The sequence below is a fragment of the Colius striatus genome, chromosome 3, assembly GCF_028858725.1.
Source record: "Colius striatus isolate bColStr4 chromosome 3, bColStr4.1.hap1, whole genome shotgun sequence".
Taxonomy (NCBI): Eukaryota; Metazoa; Chordata; class Aves; order Coliiformes; family Coliidae; genus Colius; species Colius striatus.
The window spans coordinates 25,304,648-25,324,544 of record NC_084761.1 but is presented as its reverse complement, the minus strand read 5'-3'; the positions used below and the strand labels follow the sequence as shown (position 1 = coordinate 25,324,544).

At 38.6% G+C, this 19,897-nt stretch overlaps 1 protein-coding gene across 1 annotated transcript; it reads left to right on the top strand.

Annotated features, from left to right (window-relative positions):
- The first annotated feature begins 314 nt into the window (after window positions 1-314).
- On the top strand, window positions 315-19,479 carry BBS7 (Bardet-Biedl syndrome 7). Its single transcript, XM_061991807.1, has 19 exons — window positions 315-411; window positions 832-897; window positions 1,525-1,587; window positions 2,682-2,857; window positions 3,352-3,538; window positions 4,292-4,364; window positions 5,295-5,411; window positions 6,781-6,911; window positions 7,651-7,735; window positions 9,417-9,519; window positions 10,086-10,278; window positions 11,758-11,832; window positions 12,807-12,872; window positions 13,652-13,791; window positions 14,767-14,931; window positions 15,963-16,072; window positions 16,180-16,283; window positions 17,758-17,881; window positions 18,852-19,479. Exons 1-19 carry the CDS (start codon window positions 376-378, stop codon window positions 18,986-18,988), a joined length of 2,151 nt encoding a protein of 716 aa, XP_061847791.1. The 5' UTR covers window positions 315-375; the 3' UTR covers window positions 18,989-19,479.
- The last annotated feature ends 418 nt before the right edge of the window (window positions 19,480-19,897 follow it).

Sequence of the window (19,897 nt, the reverse complement as noted above, 5' to 3'; positions counted from 1 at the left end):
GCCCTGCTGCGTTTTGCACCGATTCCAACTGCCTGGGCCGGGCTGGGACACGGAACGGGCTGCGACACCGGCCCTGCTCCCGCCCACCACGGATCGGGTCGGGTCGAGCCGGGCCGGGCCGGGCCGGGAGCAGCCCCCCGGCTGCCGTCTCCCAGCAGGGCCCTGTCTGCTGCTCGGGCTCAGCCCGGGCCCCGCCCCCTCCGGCTCACACAGTCCAATCACAGCGTGTATTTTGTTGAGGCCCCGCCCCCTCGCCGTCAGGTCTAGCCAATGGGAAGGCGCCTCGGGGCGCTGTCGTTTCGCTGGCGAGGTTGCCGCGGTAACGTGAGCTGTGGGAGCGCCGGAGGCGGGCGGGATCCGCTCCCCACCGGCGACATGGAGCTCAGCCTGGCCCGTGTGGACTACCTGCAGGTGGGCCGGGGCGGCGGGCGGCAGCGCCGTCTCCTTACCCCGTGACAGTGGGCCCGGCCTGGGCGAGCGGAGGGGGTCGGGCGGCCGGCGGGCCATGAGGGGAAGCCGGCTGGTGGCCTTACGTGAGGGTGGAGGGGCCGATGAGGAGCCCGAAGGAGGGTACCGGTGCTGTCGGCCGCGGGGCTGGGTCAAAAAGCGCCTCCCGGTGAGACCGGGACGGGGGAAGCCTGCTTCGGCCCCCGGGACCGGCGGGTGCGCGGCTTCAGAGCCGGCTCCGCGGGACTGAGGTGTCGCCCCCTGAACACACTGAGGGCCCCGCAGTGTAAACGCCTCCCACTCGCCTTCCGCCCAGCTCCCGCTGCAGAGCGCTGGGCCACCGGCACCCAAGCGGGCTCGGTTACAGAATGTGTCTTCCCGCAGGTGGGAGTGACGGCCCAGAAGACGATGAGGCTGCTGCCCGCGTCGGGGAGGAAGGCGACGCAGAAGGTAGCGGCTGTCGGCAGCGCAGACCTCGTTCCGTTGCCTCCCAACTCATTTGCTGGCTGTGGAGTCTAGTGTGATAATGTTACTAGTTATCTTTTTAGTTTCTTTAGCTAGTACGTCGGAAAAAAACCCCTTTGTAACCAAATTCTTGGAATGTTTGAAATAAAGAGGGGGAAAAAAGAAGGCTGAATTTGTATTTGGCAGATTTTCAGAACCAGTAAGGAATTTTAGAAACTTAAGGAAATTCTTGCATATTTCTCTATTTCCTTCTTGATAATACTTTTTTTTCAAATACATACTTCATCTATATTTTCTTTAATAAAGGTTCAAGCTAAGGAAACATAGTTAGAAAAACTCACTAGAAATAACAGTGCATTTTTTTGTTTTAGTAATACATTTTCGATATGACAATACAACTTTTCCCAAATATGCCTTTCTGGAGTGTTCCACCTGATGCTTATTGGCCAGAAGCTGAAAAAGCATTCTAAATGCTATTCTTCTTGTAAGTGTATTGTTCTTAGGCTTTTCGGGGTTTTTTTTCACAGGCAAATGTGATTAATATAGGAGAAGCATTGTTTTAAAAATATTTATGCACACAACAAGAAATAACGATGTATTATACTTTTAAAGGTGGTTGTTGGAGATCAGGATGGAGTTGTTACATGTTTTGGCATTAAAAAAGGGGAAGCTGTGGTAAGTGGAAATGTTCCATTTTACAAATTATTGTTTAAATACACTTTCTACTGAAATTAGAAAGTCCATTTTTATTGACATGAGAAACAAGACACCTAGTGAAGGTGTCTAGGTAGAGCTGTGAACTGATATCTAGCTATGATGAGAGCGTGCTGACTTCATGCCTGAACAAGCACACGATCCTCCACAGTTGTAGGGTCAGATACTAGTGTGTATCATCACAAAAAAAAAGTTTAATACATTTTGCATTGCAGTTCAGTTGGTCTTAAGCCTGCACACATACTTAGTTACTGTGACTGGACAAAAACCATAGAATCATAGAATAGTAGGGGTTGAAAGGGACCTTTAGAGATCTAGTCCAACCCCCAGATCCACCTAGATCAGGTCACACAGAAATGCGTCCAGGTGGGTCTTGAAAACCTCCAAGGAAGGAGACTCCACAACCCCTCTGGGCAGCCTGTGCCAGGGCTCCATCACCCTCACAGTGAAATAGTTTTTTCTTATGTTTAAGTGGAACATTTTGTGTTCCAGCTTCATCCCGTTACTCCTTGTCCTGCAGAGATTCAATGAGTTGATCACCCTAGGGGATTTTGACAAAATGTTTGCTTTTTATGAGCCTAGACTTGTACCCAGCTTAATAAAAATTTATTGTTTTCTTTAACTTTTGATCCCTTTGAGGAAGTTCATAGCCAACTCATAAGAGCTCTACAGCAACACAAAGAAATTTGTTTAGTCTTCTACAATAAGAATATAACATAGAGAGACAGGGAGCATATGTGTTGTTCTTTGTTTAATAAAACCTCAAACTCACAAACAAACAAAAAACAGCTACCAGCAGTGCTGAAATTTTCCTATGAATAAATAACACTGAAATAATAGAGTCTTAATTTATTACATTTTCTAGCTTTTTATGTTAATTGACTTATAAAACACTTCATTGCTTTGTAATTCTGAAGACATCATTTTTTGTTTGCATGTAATCCATAGTATCCTTAGTTTTCCCAGAGATTCTAAAGCAAATTTGTTACCGTTTTTCTTAAAAGATTAATGTAAATATGGTATTGTGATGATGAAAACTGCTTTTCTGTTTACAGCCAGTGTTCAAGACACTGCCAGGCCAAAAAATTGAGAGATTGGAGTTGGGAGGAGCTCTTAATACACCACAAGAGAAAATTTTTGTGGCTACAGGATCAGAAGTCAGAGGTTTCACAAAAAGAGGGAAGCAGTTTCTTTCATTTGAAACTAACCTCACTGAAAATATCAAAGCTATGTATGTATGATATCTTCAATTTTTTCAGAGCCGTAACAGATTGTTAGTTTATGATTTTATAAAATAGTTTTTGATCATGCTACGCTTGTGGGTAACACTGAGTGCCAGGCCAGCTTTAGCTTGTGCCTTGATGTGTAGGAAGGAATTTAGAAAATCGTGAAGCGTTTGGGGGGGGTTGGGAGGGGCCTGGAGGCACTCGCATTGGTGCCAATGTGGGTTACTGCCACAGTGTTTCATGGCCATATACCCTTTCTGTAGTAGTACAGGAACACATTTTTTCCATTTTTCTTCTTGGATCACCTGGTAAGGTGCTGCCATATATAAGCTGGCTTGAGAAGAACTCATGTCATCAAAATGCATTAATGGAGTTTCTGTAGGATTTTACGTGAAAACAAAATAGGAGATTTTTGAGAGATATAGAAATCACGTGGCTTTAGCATTAATAACAAAGGGGTTTTTTTGTAATGCTACAAGAAGTGTTTTCTTTTTCTCAGGCATATTTCAGGAGCAGATCTCTTTCTTTGTGCCAGCTATATCTATAACCATTACTGTGACTGCAAAGACCAACACTACTACCTATCAGGAGATAAAATCAACGATGTTCTCTGCCTTCCTGTAGATAAAGTGAATTGCATTACACCGGTACTTGCATGTCAGGATAGAATCCTCAGAGTTCTGCAGGTTAAAATACTTGCATGTTTATGTTTTATGTATTGATGCTGTAGGATTGTACTAATTCTTAGGGAATCAATACATCAGCATGGCTTAAACGTTATAAGGAGAGCATTTTGTATCTTACTTGGCAGAGTTACTGTCTACGTTTGTTTTTATAAATATTTTATATATTTATAAAAATATACTTATTTTTGGTACTTTTTAAAAAAGGATCTTGATTATAAACTTGCAAAATGAGGATTAATAAAACCACTGTATTTAGGCTTTGGATTTCATAGGGGGAAGTAGGTAACAAGTTAATCCCTTCTAACTAAGAGTGCTCACAGAAGGGAATTAAACATTTAAGTATGTTTGGAAATTCTTGCTTTCACAAACTATTGTTGTGAAAAATCTGAGTGATATTAAGTGGTTTAACAAATTTATTTGCCAGACAAATTCACAGATTATTTTTAATATAGCCCACACATTTCAAGAGTCTTATGTTTGTTTTATATAAATTTTGCCTTGTTTTGCCTTAGAAAGGGTTCTCCCATAAGTATTGGAGGTTTGTATCAGCGAAGCAGAGCCATACTATAATTTTCATATTTCATATTTACATAATACTATCTTCCATAATAATTTGGTCCATATACTTGTGGAGTATTTGTTTGTGGATGATGTTTTTGTGTTGGTTTTGGTTTTGGTTCCTGTGAGTCTGTTTGAATTTGGCTTTTTTTTTTTTTTACAAAACGCATTCATGATAGTTCTCTTTGTCTTTAGGGATCTGATCTACTCTATGAAGTAGAAGTTCCTGGACCACCTACCGTTCTTGCTCTAAACAATGGAAATGGAGGTAACGAAATTTTGGATAGACATTTAACTAGATTATGTTATTTTACTATATTTTTAAGATTTTATTGCTTGTATTTGCTGATTTCTTGCCTTGATTTTTAAGATGATGTTAAAGACATGGAAGAAAACTATGGGAAGTCATTTTTTACATATAGACAAATACACACACATATATGATGACTGTTTTAGATAGTTTTAAATCCTATTCACATTTAACTGAAAGCCTTTCAGAGGAGCAGTGAAATGTAAGATGATCTCATTGTGTAAATATGGACTAGACTTTTGGGAGCCTTGTCAAAGTTCTGGGTTTGGGTTTCTCTTATACATGGACAGAACCACTGGTTGCTTCTGTCTGTGGATGGATGAAAATATTGAGTAGCACTCAGATAAACCAAGACTGCAGAAGGATCAAGCTTAAAATAGTTTGATCATCCTTTCTTGCTAATCTGTTCTGACCTCACAGAAATGGCTTTAGGGTGTTAATCTGATGCTTAATTTAGTTTCAGTTAGATTGTGTGACAACAACATTCAGAGCTGGTTTGGAAAATTAGTTATTGTTCAAGCCTCAGCACAACATTTGCTATTGGATGTGTGTTCTGGATGAATCTTTGTTTCTCTTCTGGAAAGGCAATTTCTGAGTTTAAAGTTTTGGGTTATAAATGGCTTTTAAAAAACATTTTTATTTTAAACTCTGGTGCAGGGGAGGCATTCATACACAAAAGGGTGATAATCATGAGGAAATTATCAGAATAGCTCCAGTTTTCCTATATTTGTGTGCTTCTTCTAAAGCCTATCTATTACACAGCTCTAATGATAGTATTTTCTTTTTTGTTTGGGTTGTAGAGTGTAACTACACAATACCATCATACAGTAATTTTTTCAATTGGTGTACTTGATTTTATTGATTTTTAAATTCAATTTATATGTTTAGGTGATTCTGGAGAAGAAGTTGTGTATGGAACTTCTGATGGTAAACTGGGTCTTACCCATATTACTGGTTCCAAGCCTATATCAAAGTGGGAAATTGGTAATGAAAAAAAGAGAGGAGGTATGTGTGTCAGTCTCTCATTCTAGTTTTACAACATATCTGAGGTTTTATTACAAGTATAATAATTAGGAAATCTTATTCATAGATATTTTGGAGTCATACTGTATTTATGTCAGTATGTGATCTTAATATGAGTAAGCTCTCTTTCATTCTGATTTTCTTACATATAATTCTAATCAGTTTGTTTTGCCTTGGTTTTTCTGATCATATTATCTCCAGTACTTTAGTATACTCTTGTTTTTACAGTATTTTTGAAGGGGTGTTTGTAAAACAGTGTTCACAGGATACCTGCCAGATTTTCCAGATATTCAGTGGTCCTAAAAGTCTCTTCAGCGAAAGCTTCCCTTCCCTTCCCTTCCCTTCCCTTCCCTTCCCTTCCCTTCCCTTCCCTTCCCTTCCCTTCCCTTCCCTTCCCTTCCCTTCCCTTCCCTTCCCTTCCCTTCCCTTCCCCTACAAGGATTTTTGTCTGCAGACGGAATAAGGCTTTCATTAAATCTCCACAATGAGGATTAATTGATCTGAGCACAGTACAACACTCCTTGTTTTAGCCTTGGTATGCTGCTCCTGCAGCAGATACTAGCCCATACTTGCTTTTAAAGGATAAGACTAGGAATAGGATATATATTTAAAAATTATCTCATTAAGGCTACTGGTAAATTATTTTCTTAAAATGCTTCCTAGAATGTCCTTAGTGTCCTTATCTTTCATGTGAAATATGGAGTCATAAAAGTTAAGTTCCACCTCATTTTTCATATTAATTCTTGTACAAACTCTCTTAATGCTTCAGGCCCTAACTCTCTTTCCTGTCCAAACGTGAATAATTGTCATCGACTGGTTCCACACATGCTGGTAGTGGGTTTTCCCACTAGGGTGTCAGGTAACAGTACCTAGTCCAAGTCTGGCACAAGTCAGAACATTCCTTCTGTCACCTCCGCTAGGATTCCCAGAAGTGCCTTTTCCAGTGACTGAAGTCAATTACAGGAAATGAAGAGTGCTTGCTTCTTCAACTGGCAAAGTTACAGTAATGTGGACAGACAAATAGCTCATCTGGGGAAATGCTTGGCGAGGGAGGGTTAAACATCTCAAAAGTATGCTATTTGAACGTCAGGAGGAATATCTGTTCATTGCTTTTCACCAAGGAAACTAGTGGTTTTGATTTGGAATTGGTTGCTGTACAGTCACTGTACAGTGTTGAACTTCAGGCACAGGTGAGAGACTTCAGCCCTCTGGTGGGCTAATTCACGAACAGCATTAATAAAACCTTGAAAACCACCTGAGAATTGCTTTCTATGTAACAGGAGGTGGCCTATGTATTATTGTGGTGTAAACCAGTGAAGATTATCAACATTTTTGTTTGTTTTTTCTTTAGGTATTTTATGTGTTGATAGTTTTGACATTCTGGGAGATGGAGTTAAAGAATTACTCGTTGGGCGAGATGATGGAGTGCTAGAAATCTATAGCTTTGAGAGTGCAGATGATCCAGTCCTTCGGTTTGATCACGTAAGCTCACATCCATCATACTCTTTGTTGCTGGCAAAAATGAGTTGAAAACAAAAAATCCACCTTATTTCAAAATCTAAAGTATGAACAAAATCATTACTACTAAAATGTGGGATTTATTTTTAATTTGAGCTCTGTAATGTTCACAATATGAACTTCAAAGCAAGGTCCTAATATTTAAGAAGGAGAAAGTGAAATAGTCCTGATTTGAGCAAAAATTGAAAATGGTGTAGAGGATGTATTAAAGCTCTGTCTCTGCTGACTACTGAAGTTTCTCCTGGATGAAATGCATCTCTGTCAGTGAAAAAACTGACCTCACGTTGTGTATAGCCTGTTTTACAAGTAAAATAGTAAAGATAAGCTGTCAGAACTTTACTGACAGTAATTACATTTTTAATTAATTGTTTAAAATAGTAGATTTGCTCCAAAGTGATTATTTCAGCCTCTGGTCAGATTGCTAATTCCTCTTAGAAAAAATACTGTCTATCAGTGTTTTGCTTTAAACTGCTTTTTAATTTGTTTATGTGGAGTAGAATTGGAATGCATTTGTTAAAACACCTCCATTTAGCTGTGTTAGTCATCATCTGGCATAGTGTTTTGTAGGTCCAGATATTGTGTATCTATGTAGCTATTTTGTGATGCAGGTGGAAGGAGGAGTGCAACCCTTAAAACCCCCACAGAAACCTTCCCAAAATGAGTGCATTAATATTTCCCTCTGCTTGAATGTATTTATTTGAAGGCTTTATCAGAGAGCATTGCATCAGTCCAGGGCGGCTGTGTAGGAAAAGATGGATATGATGAAGTTTTAGCATCCACATACTCAGGTAACTTCCTATTGTTTATTCAATAAATGTCATGTATGGTGATGTGATAAAAATGAAGCAGACTGTATGGTGATGTGATAAAAATGAAGCAGCCTACGTTGTTAGTGCAGCTGACACCTCTTCACATTTTTGTCCTATTTGGAACCACGATAATGTTTTGTTGAAGAGATCTCTTCTGATTCATATTAATACTTCAAAAGAATTTGTCCTACACTTAAACTACTTTTATAATTCATAATATGTTCTGCTCAGTAACACAGTGGCTGGTTATTCTGGTGTAGACTGCTGTCCTACTGTGATGAAAAAATGAATATATTACGTCTGAAGGAATTTATGATTTTATATAAAGAACTGATATACATGTGTATCTCTTTTTTGGGTTTGTTTTTTCTGTCTTTAATGTAAGTCCTTCCTTTTCACCTTCATAAGGCTTTAAATACGGTTGATTTTGCTTTTAGTAGAAAAATAAAGCTTCCCTATGTGAGGCATCTCAGCAGCCCCTTTGTAGGATTCAGTCTATTGGCCAGACTGTCACAAAAAACATGATAAACATGCTGCATGAGTTTACTGCTGGGAGCTAAAATATGACCAATTCTCTATCTTTGATTATCTTGTGCTAAAAAAAAAAGAACAGCAGAACTTGGATTCAAAATCATGTGGTTTTGCAAGACACAGTTCTCAGTTACTGAGCAGTAATGGTGTTCAATACCTCATTTAAATAGCCTTTGGATGATTAAAAGACCTCTAGCTCATGTCACATTAATTGATCTGGTATGATAGACTGCAACAATGCTGTGGCCAAAATCCCTTGTGGCTTCTTTTAATGGAAATGTTATAAAGATCCATGAATCACAGAAGAAACAAAAAAGCAAAAGCCAGTGTTCAAAGATAAACCTTGGCAGCATGTGCAGTAGGCTGAGTTCAGATTTTGGCAGATCAGGAGATGTAGTGCTTAGAGCAGTGCAAGTTAAACTTGAAGCCTAGCAGGGTAGGAATTGAGTATATTTTTTTTTTAAGCCAGTGCTCCATTATTGGGCCTTCTTGGTACTGGAAGTAGACGGCAAAGGAATAGGAAAGATGATGGACGTATCAGCTTTTATAGTACAGTTTATGATAGTGCTGTCTTACTGTTTGCATGCATTAGATGAGGTAACTAGAGCTGTAAACACCCATTCAAGTCTGCATATCAAACCTGAGGTGTCAGGATATAATCAATTAGTATTTGCTTTTATAAGGAAATGTAATTAAGTAAACAAAAATATGATCTTTTTTTTTCACTTAGATAGCGTTCAATCTCAAAGCACACTGTGCAACATACAGTTTGCTGTAAACACATTACACAGCTGCTTTTCTTGTAGTGCTACCCGTTATTCAAGGTTTTTAGAGAAATAGGTGGGAAAAAATTAAGTGCTGGATTAAAAACTGCTGCAGAGGAATTTATGTCTTGAAGTACTTAATGAAAAAGAATAAGTAATGCTTTCCAATCTGTAAGTTAAAAATGAAACTCACCCAAAAAAATCATGCTTAGTGTCTAGATTAATTTTCCAAAGAAAGAATTAAATTGAAGTCTTGCTTCACTTTACCCAGTATCTGGAACAATCATCACTCTAGAAATACAGAAGCTGAGTGTAGACTTTTCATTACAGCTTATAAGGAATATAAACTTCGTATATTGGTTTAGGCTGGCTGACAGGACTGACTACAGAACCTGTCCATAGAGAAGGTGGATCAGGTGAAGAACTAAAATTAAGTCAAGAAATGCAGAGCAAGATTTCATCCTTAAGGTAATTGCACTAGAAGGACATTTAAGTGGAAGAACTGAAATGTTGAAAGCTGAAATGTCATCTTTCCTTCCTGTCTCACTGGATTTTCTGTATCGTTAATGTATCTAGAAGTAGAATCAAGCCTCTTCAATGTAGAAATGAATAGCAGCCTCATTTCACAGTCTCTCTCTCGCGCCTTCATGTAATGAAGTCTTAATGCTGCCATCCTCAGTATCAGCAAGATAAGATTCCCTTCTTCGCTGCTGTTTGTAGCTTCTAAATGATGGCACGAAAGTAGTTAGTATATAATTCAAATGTGTTGTAGTCTTGCAGAGGGAAAGCTTTCCTTTCCTATGAGTCATAGAAATCTCTTTTTGGCAAGGGACAGTAGGATCTACATTTTGACATGATATAGTTTATATTCTGTCTTTGTTATGTATATGGATGGGGAGTCACCAGTCCCTTCTGCTTAGAAAATTGTGACCAGAAAATAAACATGATTGCCTTGCAAGATAAATCTACCTTATTTCTCAGGTAACTTTTATAGTTGCTTTGTTAAGACACCATATGTGGTTTCCCTTTTCTAGGAATGAATTGGAACACTTGCAGATGAAAGTCCTTCAAGAACGTGAAAAATACCAGCAGTCTTTGCAATCCAGCACTGCTGTTTCATCAGTACCTGCATTTAATGTGAATGATAAGTTTACATTAAATAAGGATGATGCTAGCTACAGCCTCATCTTGGAGGTGCAGACAGCTATAGATAATGTCCTGCTACAGGTGAGCGTGATTTTGTTGTTGTTGTTGGCTTTCTTCATGTGCAAATTAAACACTCAGAGGCTTTCTAGTTCAGAAAGCTGAGTTATTGTATCTTAAGTATACGGATTTTTAAATGTCTCAATTGTAAGAGGGAACTGTTTAGTCCTTCAGTGTTGATATAACTGTTAGGGAACAAATACTGCTTAAACCTTTATTGAACAGAGCAACGTTATGCTGCCAATATAGACCAAACTGCCTGCTGTCGTAGCAGGTATCTACATAACTTTTGTGGTTACTTTCGAGTGTCCCTTCTTATTTAAACAGCAGTTACCTCACTAAATCTTAAATGAGGTACAGATGCTCACTCACCATCGCAGTAGCAGGAAATTAATTTTAGAATTGTCTGGGCCACCTGTGCACCTAAAGTGTGGAAAAGTATCTAATCTCTGTGGAATTGGTGATAAATAGTCCTGCCAAGCAGAGCAACCTTAGTTAGTTATTCCTCCTACTGCACCAGCTGCAATGAATGTTAGCTTTGGTAGTAAGAAAGAGTAGTGGTACTGAAGTGCCACTTTTGGGATATGTGTGGAGAAACGAATTTGACAAGGAGGAATTTGTGAGGTGAATTTGCTGTAACAAATGGGAGAGAACTACAGTAGGATTTTATTATTCACTTCTTAATAAAAATCTCATGTTTATTGAGGATGTTATTAGAGCAATACTAAGCTGCACCTAAAGGCCAGCTATATCTACTTTTTCCCTAGTTACAAGAGGAATAATGAAACGGTTTAATCTAGGCCTGAACTTAATATAGTAGTTACAACTTTTGACTTTTTAAAAAAAGAAATATAAAGCAGTATCTGGTATTCCTCTGCTGTGGGAAGACAACAGAAGTGCTTTAGAAAGGTTTAGGAAGCACCCTGCACATTTATCAATGTTTCCTGGCACTTCTGTGAAGTTATAAAGCAGTACCAACTCAAGTAAATCATTATTCTAATACCCTTTAATCTCGTTTTTAAAACAGTGTTAGATTTAATTTTAATTCCAGTGAAAATACATCTACATAAGAAGTAGTCTGTGTCAGAAACATTATTGTAAGGAAAAGGGCCATTAATAAGTATGTAACATGATTCTTGGTTTCATGAATGAGTATTGTAGTCCCTTATTAAAATGAGGAAACATTTAAATCATTAATATATGTCATGCATATCGATGAAGTATGCTTTCATGTCTGAAACATGTGACTAGGTTTTCATATCTGAAACATAGTTACTGATCTTATACTGAACACGAAAGTCAGCACACGACTTGTGGACTCTGTAAGAGTGTGGTGTTACTCTGGGATCAAGAAGTAGGATGTGTATGGTTAGGCTTTTACCTCTTGGATGAAGCGATCATTACCTCTCCCTTACTAAAATAATTAATGACAGAGGATAAATGCATTAGAAGATTCTCAGGAACTTAAGCTCTTTTATTTTCCCTTCCTCACATGCTCTGCAGAGTGATGTCCCAATAGACTTGCTGGATGTGGATAAAAATTCTGCCGTTGTTAGCTTTAGCAGCTGTGATTCTGAGGTATGTAAAGCAAAAGAGATGATATTTGTAGAGAATGCACGACGAAAGCTCATCATACAGTATATTAAAAATAGAATTTGGATTTATACATTTGTAATTTTAAATATATTGAGTTACGCTACTCATTTGGTAACTTTGGGGAGCTCAGTATCATGAGAGATACTGCAGAATTAGGAGTGACAGGTCCTGACATCAGGTAGTTAAATATGTGCCAGAGGATCCAGGAGCAGCTGCTCTGCTGATCAGAAATATGAAAGACACGTTCAGTATTGCTCTCTCCTCTGGATTTGCCAGTATCATATCTAGTTACTTCAAAGTAATTCAAGTGAAAAACATATTTCTTTCTAACTGTGTCTCTTAAATGTTTTGAATATAATAATTAGAAATGTAAATATTTACAGAATTGCTAACAATGCCTAGGGCCAGGGAGGAAATCCAGGAGCTGCCTTAGAGTTTGGAAAAATCTTCAGTGAAGTCTTTTTCCCTCTTAACGATCCTCAGAGTGTTTTAGTTTTAAGAACTAAATTTGGGTATCATTCATCTGCCCTGCAGCTTTCAGCAATCAACTTTTTATTTTAAGTTTCTTGTCATTCATTATGATTAATTTAGGTGTTTTTTAATTCGTTTTCTTACTGGTGTTACTTTAGGTTTTGGATGTTGGACTAATATGGCAGATGAGTGGGACAGGCTGACCTGCATTTTTCAGCTGAAAAGTAGATATCTATGTAATTTTTATCATGCTATTAAAGAGTATCTTAGTCTTCAGTTGATTTCTCCTTAACCATTACTAAAATTAATTGGAATATTCGAAGGAACCAAAGATTAATTTTTTAGAGTTAACTTTTGTAAACTAGCTGTACATAAATAGCAAAACCTTTACTGTATATATCTAGAGTTAAAGCAGTAGAACTTTTGTGAATCCACAGACCTGTTTTGTCTTATTTTTTTCTGGGGTTTTTTTTTGCTGTTTACAGCCAAACAGCAACTTTCTTCTTGCGACTTACCGATGCCAAGCAAATACTACAAGACTTGAACTTAAGGTAAAATGCTCCAACATAATTTCCATAATAAATTAAGGGTTATATAGATTTCTGCTTAGGAGTAAAGAGACCTCTATGTGAACTGACCACTTAGCTTGAGCAAATGATCAGTCCAATTTCTGCTGCCAGTTCTTTCCTGACAGCCTTCTAATCTGGGGCTTTTACATTTGTCTGTAGGTTTTTTAAAGGCTTCTAAAATGTGTTACTTCAGAGGAGAGCCTGAGGTCCTTTTTGAGTGTCTCCAGTATGAAAACAGTTGGGAAATCACAGATTGTAAAAACAGCTGATTCTGGAGACGGTGTATGGAAAAGAGATGGACACCTACTTTGAAATTCAGTTTACTCTTTTAAATTCTTTGATCTCTTCTTTGCTTCCAACTGCTACAGAATGTATTTTTTCCTTAATTAAAAAAGAAAGGTAGTGGGAGTCACTGAAGAATTAGAAGCAAGTTACAGACATTTTATTGTAACTGATCAGAAAATAAGTAAGGGGATTTTATTTTCTCAAGATTTCATAGTGCTGCTCAAGTGCTGCTAATAGAGCAGCACTTCATTGGACACTACTTCATCCAGTTTTAAAACATTCTTGATCCGCTCTATTTATAGCGGGTACTTGATAGTAAGTACAGTTCTTGAACTGCTGCAGTCTTTCATTAACAGGATTTGAAAATGCACCAGTTTTCCAAACTGTGGTAAATTAATCTTTCCTTTTTTTTTCTGGGGTTTGGGGTTTTTTTGTTGGTTTTTTTTTTTTTGTGGGTTTTGCTTTTATTTCTCCAGGTTCGATCGATTGAAGGGCAATATGGGACACTTCAAGCATATATAACTCCAAGAATTCAACCAAAAACCTGCCAAGTTCATCAATATCAAATTAAGCCCCTTTCACTTCATCAGAGAACTCGTACTATTGACCACGACAGGTATTTGCAAAGAAAAAGAAATGTCTTTTTCTCTTGAAAAACTGACACAATCCAGCTGAAACAACGTTAATTCTGTGAACTTAACTATGTAATTTCTAACCTACAATTTTGAGCTTGTAGTTCCATTTTATGGATTTTCTGACAGAAAATGTGAATTTAATGGGTTGCTGCTCTCCTTGACATTCTTTGTCCTTGTTTTCAGGTTATTTTTTCATTTTACTGACCTGGGTTATAGTGCAGTCCCATGTCTTAGTAGAGTGAGGGTGTGGTGAAAAGGAAACTCCTGTGTTAGTAACCACAATCTTTTCAGTTTCAGACTCATTCTCCACTCCACCCTCTTAATGTAGTTCTTTCCCATAGCTAATTTGGCTGTATAACTAAGCTAAGTCTTCTTTTGCCCCTTACCTCTCTGTTAGGAATATACTATTTTATGCAATTTCTTTTTGATTTTTTTTTCCCCACCCTCAATTAACGTCTTGCATTGCCACCAAGGTGTCTCTTGCTTCAAAACAAAACTGAAAGATTGAAGGAACAGTACAAAATGCTTTTCCTTAACCTGTAGATGAGCTCCATTATTCCTCCTTGACAGAAATGCCATGTCTGTGGTTTCCAGCATGGGAGACTGTTGGGGTTCTTAGTCATATCTGCTGTGTTGTCAATTGTTTACTTTTGTCATAAGTTTCAGGTTTATCAACTTGAAAGGGGATATGGCAACAATTTACAAATATTTCTTGTCCAGTTCTGACATGCCTAGGAGAAGATAAAACTTGACTGTAGCTTTTTTGTCTTGAAATACTGAAAAGTAGCTGTAATCTGCAATACTTAACTGCTTGGCAAGATACTTGACTTTTTACAAGGTGTTAATTAAAAGGAATTGAACTTTTGTCATATGGATAACCAGTGGGCTGACAGTGCTCCATGACTATTAACTCTTTTTTTTCCTTTTTTTTTCCTTAATTTAATTTCATGTCATAGACCCATGAATACACTGACACTGAAAGGCCAGTTCAGTTTCGCTGAAATTCACTCTTGGGTTGTGTTTTGCTTGCCTGAAGTGCCTGAAAAGACTCCTGCTGGAGACAGTATCACCTTTTATTTTCAGAACACCTTCCTGAGTACACAGCTTGAAAGTACTTACAGGTAAAATACTAAAGCACAGAATGACTATGCTGGGGCTTTTCTCTTTTTCATTCTTGACTAATCTGCAAGTACATACTGCTGTTCACCCCTCCACCCTCAAGCCCATCAAAACACCCAAGAAAGAGAACAGAAATGTTCTTAAAAAAGGTTGTCAAACATTTCTGGGGTGAGCACTATTGGGTAATAATTCAATTTGTAACTTTAATAGCTGTTACTTTTAAGTTAGTCCAAAAAACAAAATCACCAGAGGAGAAAAGGTTTGAAATATTTTGGAAGACGATGGCTTGCTTTTAGCATTTAAGGAACGTAACTAACCAATATAGTGAAATAATTGTCTAATGCCTATTGTTTCCCAACTTTTTTTTTTTTAAATTGAGGAGCAGAAATAACTTCAAAGGCATTTAATACTCACGTAAAGAAAAATGTGATAAGCATCAAGTTGAAAACCTTTTTCTGCAAACTTATGTTAGGGAAATATTATTTTTGCATTGAAGTCTTAATACTCTGTTCACTAATTGATTATATCTTCCTTCAGCAAATTATATACATCCACCTGAAAATGGAACAAAAAAATTGTTGCAATTACAGATTCCAGCCTGCTCTCAGCCTATCATATGTGTTGTCTGCTCCTAAAGTGTAGAAAGTTGTGGTTTTGGGAGGGAAAGAGGAGAATGGCTTTTTCTCTTCTGCTTCAAGGCACTGTGATGATAGAGTTTAGGAGGAATGCACACGGTTAGGAAGCTTACTTGTATAACCTTAGTGCCATACAATAAAGACAGCTTCTTTGTGGATTGCTGAGATTTGTGTATGCTGCTTCGTCTTATTTACTGGAACAAACTTAAGATTGCCATGGGAAGAAGGGAATGGCACAGGTGTGTACACAGCCTCCTGACCTATGGAGAACCACTGTGACTTTTATAGAGGATACTTTCTTAGACTTCAGTGTTAATTTACAGGCCTTCTGTTTTAATGTAGGGACCAATCTAATGTATGTTTAAGTCTGTTCATTTAAGGCTTTTCTTCCTTTATAGAAAAGGTGAGGGATGTTTTAAGTCTGACAACATTTCTACAATCTCCATCCTAAAAGACGTGCTTTCCAAAGAGGCTACTAAAAGGAAGATTAATCTCAACATATCATATGGTAAAACTTTCTTCTCAGTTTCATTGTCCTCAACTTCACTTTATATTCTTATAAAGGAAATATGCTTTATTCATTTGCTGTTTGGGCTTTTTTGACTCCTCTACTAGACATAAATGAAGAATCTGTGAGGCACACATTAAAGCTCATCCACCCTAAATTAGAGTATCAGCAGCTCTTGGCCAAGAAGGTTCACTTAATAGATGCTTTGAGAGTAAGTATCTGAACTCCTGTGGAAAGATTTTTATGGTGGATTATGTTGTCATATACCAAGCCATAGGGCTCAAGTCAGATATGTGTCATACTGGTATCTCTTCTGTTTCTGTTCCTGGGACATGTATCTTATTGATGTAGGAGACAGGCTCCTGAAAGGAAAATTCCCATTTGTACTGTCTAACTAGTGAATAACACATAGGATTATTGCCTGGGCTGACAGAGCTTAAGTTGGACTGTAGAAGGCAGCCAGCTTTATGATCTAACATTCTCTTTTTGCCTGCCATTTTTTTCCAGTTCCTTGTCTCTTTCCTCTAACTTTTCAAAGCTTTTTAGATCAGGTGATGACCATCCAGGCCAGATGTGACTTTCTAGCTTTGGAACTTCATCCCTGTCAAAATTTCTGAATTATCTGCCTACTACTCTTTTGCTTAATACCCTTCTCAACAGAGAGTCTTTGGGAAGTACTTGTTAGGCAGCTTATCTCAGTTCTTGGGCTTTTTCCAACAAGCAGGATTTTACCATCAAAAACTTGCCATCATCGCTTTTGGTATTTTTTTGGAGGGAGAGGGGAGATGAAAATGCACACGCAATTCTCTCTTGTCCTTTGTGGGAATCAAATACTAGTTGTTCAAAACTCTCGAGCTAGTAGAAAAACTGTCAGCCGATGAGAGTAGTGTGTCTCTTTATTATCACAAGAACTGTTTTACTTGGGATTGATTTGGCAAACCAAGGAAGAAGTGGAGAATAATAGAGTTTATTCTTAATGTGCTTTATTTGTGCAAAAATAATGGTGTTGCAATCTTGTTGATTTTAGGCAGCAAATCATCTTTGACAGATCTTTTTTGACAATTTTTGGTCATTTATTTTTTTGGCAGTAAAGTAGTATAATTGATGAAAGCTATTACCCCAGCAGACTCACAATGCATAACGTAATTAGCTCCCATCTAGAAAAGAACAGTCTTTCTGGGCAGGGATTACATGATCTATGCTATTCACCATCTTTGATTGGTCTGATGGTAGACTGGGGCATTTTAGAAGCATCTATAAAACTTTTTGCTGTCACAAACTGAGTTATACTTTCAGACTTTACTTTTACCTTCAGAGTCTAGCATGTGCTACACTTCCTAGGAATTTAATTATTCTAAGAATGAAGACATGAAGGCTTTGAGCCTTTGTTAGGATTGATTCTGCAGGGACCAGGCTGTGGCATGATCCTGCTCTGAAAGTACTGGGAGTTGGAAGCTGTAATACACAGGATTTTGAGAATCTAGTCTATGAAGTGACAAGAAATATCTGTCGTTTCATTAGAAGACTAGAAAATGAGGCACTTGGAGAAAGTACCTCTTGATGGTTTAGAATGCAATTGTCTCGTCTTTGAAGTACTTCCTCCTGCCAGACCCAATTTCGTCTTAGTTTTATGCTCTTATGATACTTAACTGCTGTTAATTCTTATGATTTAAAATGTCTTTGAGGAATTACAAGTTCATGAAGGAAATGTGGATTTCCTGCTACCAAAATACCGCAGCATTTTGGAAGAGGCAGATCAGCTGCTTGAGGAATACAAGAGACAGCCTGCACATCTTGAGAGACTTTATGGTTTGTTGTTCAATTCAGCTTTTTATTTAAATGCAACTTAATGACCAGAAAGCAGGCTAGAAATGACTGAGAGTTATGAAGTCAGTATTAGCAGAGTTGAAATAATTTGGTAAGTGGGTACACTTGGGTAACTTCAGAGCAGCAGTAAATATGCGAGTATATATGACCGTCCGGTCACACGGCTAAGGCTGCATATTTATTACATTGTGGTTTTGACCATAAAAATCCAAAGTTAAAGGTGAGGAAGTAAAACTTAGCACATACTGAAAACTGCTTGTGTGCTACTACAAACTTTGACTAACTCCAAAGGTTCTCAAGAATTGTTCACCAGAGAACTGATGAGAACCGGTATCACCGAGAATGAAAAAATGCCAGGATTATTTGCAAGTGATTTATCTACTTTTTAATGGACAGCTTTTTGTGTTTGGGTGCTCCTTGTCTTCATGGACGTGATTAAGGATCTTATTCAAATTTGGGAGGGCACGTAAGACGGTGTACAAGTTAAATGGGTGAAAAGGTTTTGATTAAGTTTTGCAAAATGTCAGAAAAACTGTGTGTGGAGGGAGACTGGTAGAAGATGGTCTAATTTAGTGTGGGAAATCTTGTCATCTCTGGTGTTTCCTGCACAGCTTTTAGCTCAGAGAATTTCTGCCAGATTCCAGCTTGAATAAGCCTAAATACACGCACTGTTAGCAGAGCCCTTCTTACCCATCCTGTGATAGTTACTCTCTTCAGTGTTTCAGATGTGGGTAATTCAAAGTGTGTAAGAAGTCTGCACTTTGGAGTGAAGGTGGAATCTGGCCTGTTCAAACAGTGTTTTGGGTTTGTTGAAACTTAAGTAATTATTTAAAGAGTTGTCTCTAAATGCAGAATCAACTAGAATAGTTGGTACGTTATAACCACTTAATTTCATTCTGAGGTATCTCTACTTTTAAGGCAAATAATGTCTCCTGGGATTCTACTCTTGCAGGTATGATCACAGATCTCTTCATAGATAAATTTAAATTTAAAGGCACCAATGTGAAAACTAAAGTTCCTCTTCTTCTGGAAATTCTGGATGGATGTGATCAAGATGGACTAATTGCTTTCTTTGAAGCTGCAGCCTGACAAGGAAAAAGCAGAACAATTGTTCTTTTAAACTAAGGCAGTTCAATATTTTTAAGAACACTTTTACTCTGCTGTTATACTGTCAGCTGTTAGGTTTTACCCACATTTATTACCACATTTAATACAGCAGTTAAGTTTAGTTCACAGACTATTGTGTATGTTAATGGCTACAGAGTTTTGATGTGCATAATATACTGCACAGCTGAAGAAAATGTAGAACCAGATGGAAATACCAAACAACCTTTTTGCAAAAAATGTTTTTCATGCTGTCAAGACTCCCTGCAGTGATCTGTTCTCCAATTGTGACAATGTATGAAGACACTGCTTCTCAGAGACTTGGCCAGATTGAGAAGAAATGTGTGTTAAATCATGCTGCTGCTCCAAGAAATCAGTATTGCAACCTCACCAGGCCTGGGGGCTAGGAAGAGGAGATCTCTTCTTGAATTTTGGCCTGAAAACAGCAACTGTTAAAGCTACATGTTCAAGCTTGTCACGAGGGGATGGCAATAAACTTCCTCTGCTTGTACCTGGTCTCTGCATCATTTCTGAACACCATCTTACTTCTCTCAAGTGTTTCAAGAGAACAGATGACCCACCTTGTGGGTTTCCTCACACGTGCTGTAAAATACGAAAAGCGTACTCCCTTAGCAGGAAAACCACATTTTCCTGCGGGGAAAGGCCAAAGCCTTTCCCGCCTGCCCTCCGTCCGCAGGGCCAGCGCCGCTGAGGGGCCCTGGGCTGCAGCAGCCGAAGCCATGCGGTTGGCACGCTGTGGCTAAGGGACCAGGGCCGGGGCCAGGCCGCGCTCCCGGGGCAGACCGCTCCGTCTCAGCCCCCGCCGCAGGCTCCCGCCGCCGCCCCTCAGGGGAGCGCCGCCCCGCGCGGCCTCCCGCTCGCCAGGAGCCGCCC

Bases quoted from the DNA above. Each gene is read 5' to 3' on its own strand.
- BBS7 (XM_061991807.1), top strand. From the start codon at position 376: ATGGAGCTCAGCCTGGCCCGTGTGGACTACCTGCAG. The intron at 14,932-15,962 runs GTAAAATACTAA...CTTCCTTTATAG, and splicing joins CAGCTTGAAAGTACTTACAG to AAAAGGTGAGGGATGTTTTA. The intron at 16,284-17,757 runs GTAAGTATCTGA...AATGTCTTTGAG, and splicing joins ACTTAATAGATGCTTTGAGA to GAATTACAAGTTCATGAAGG.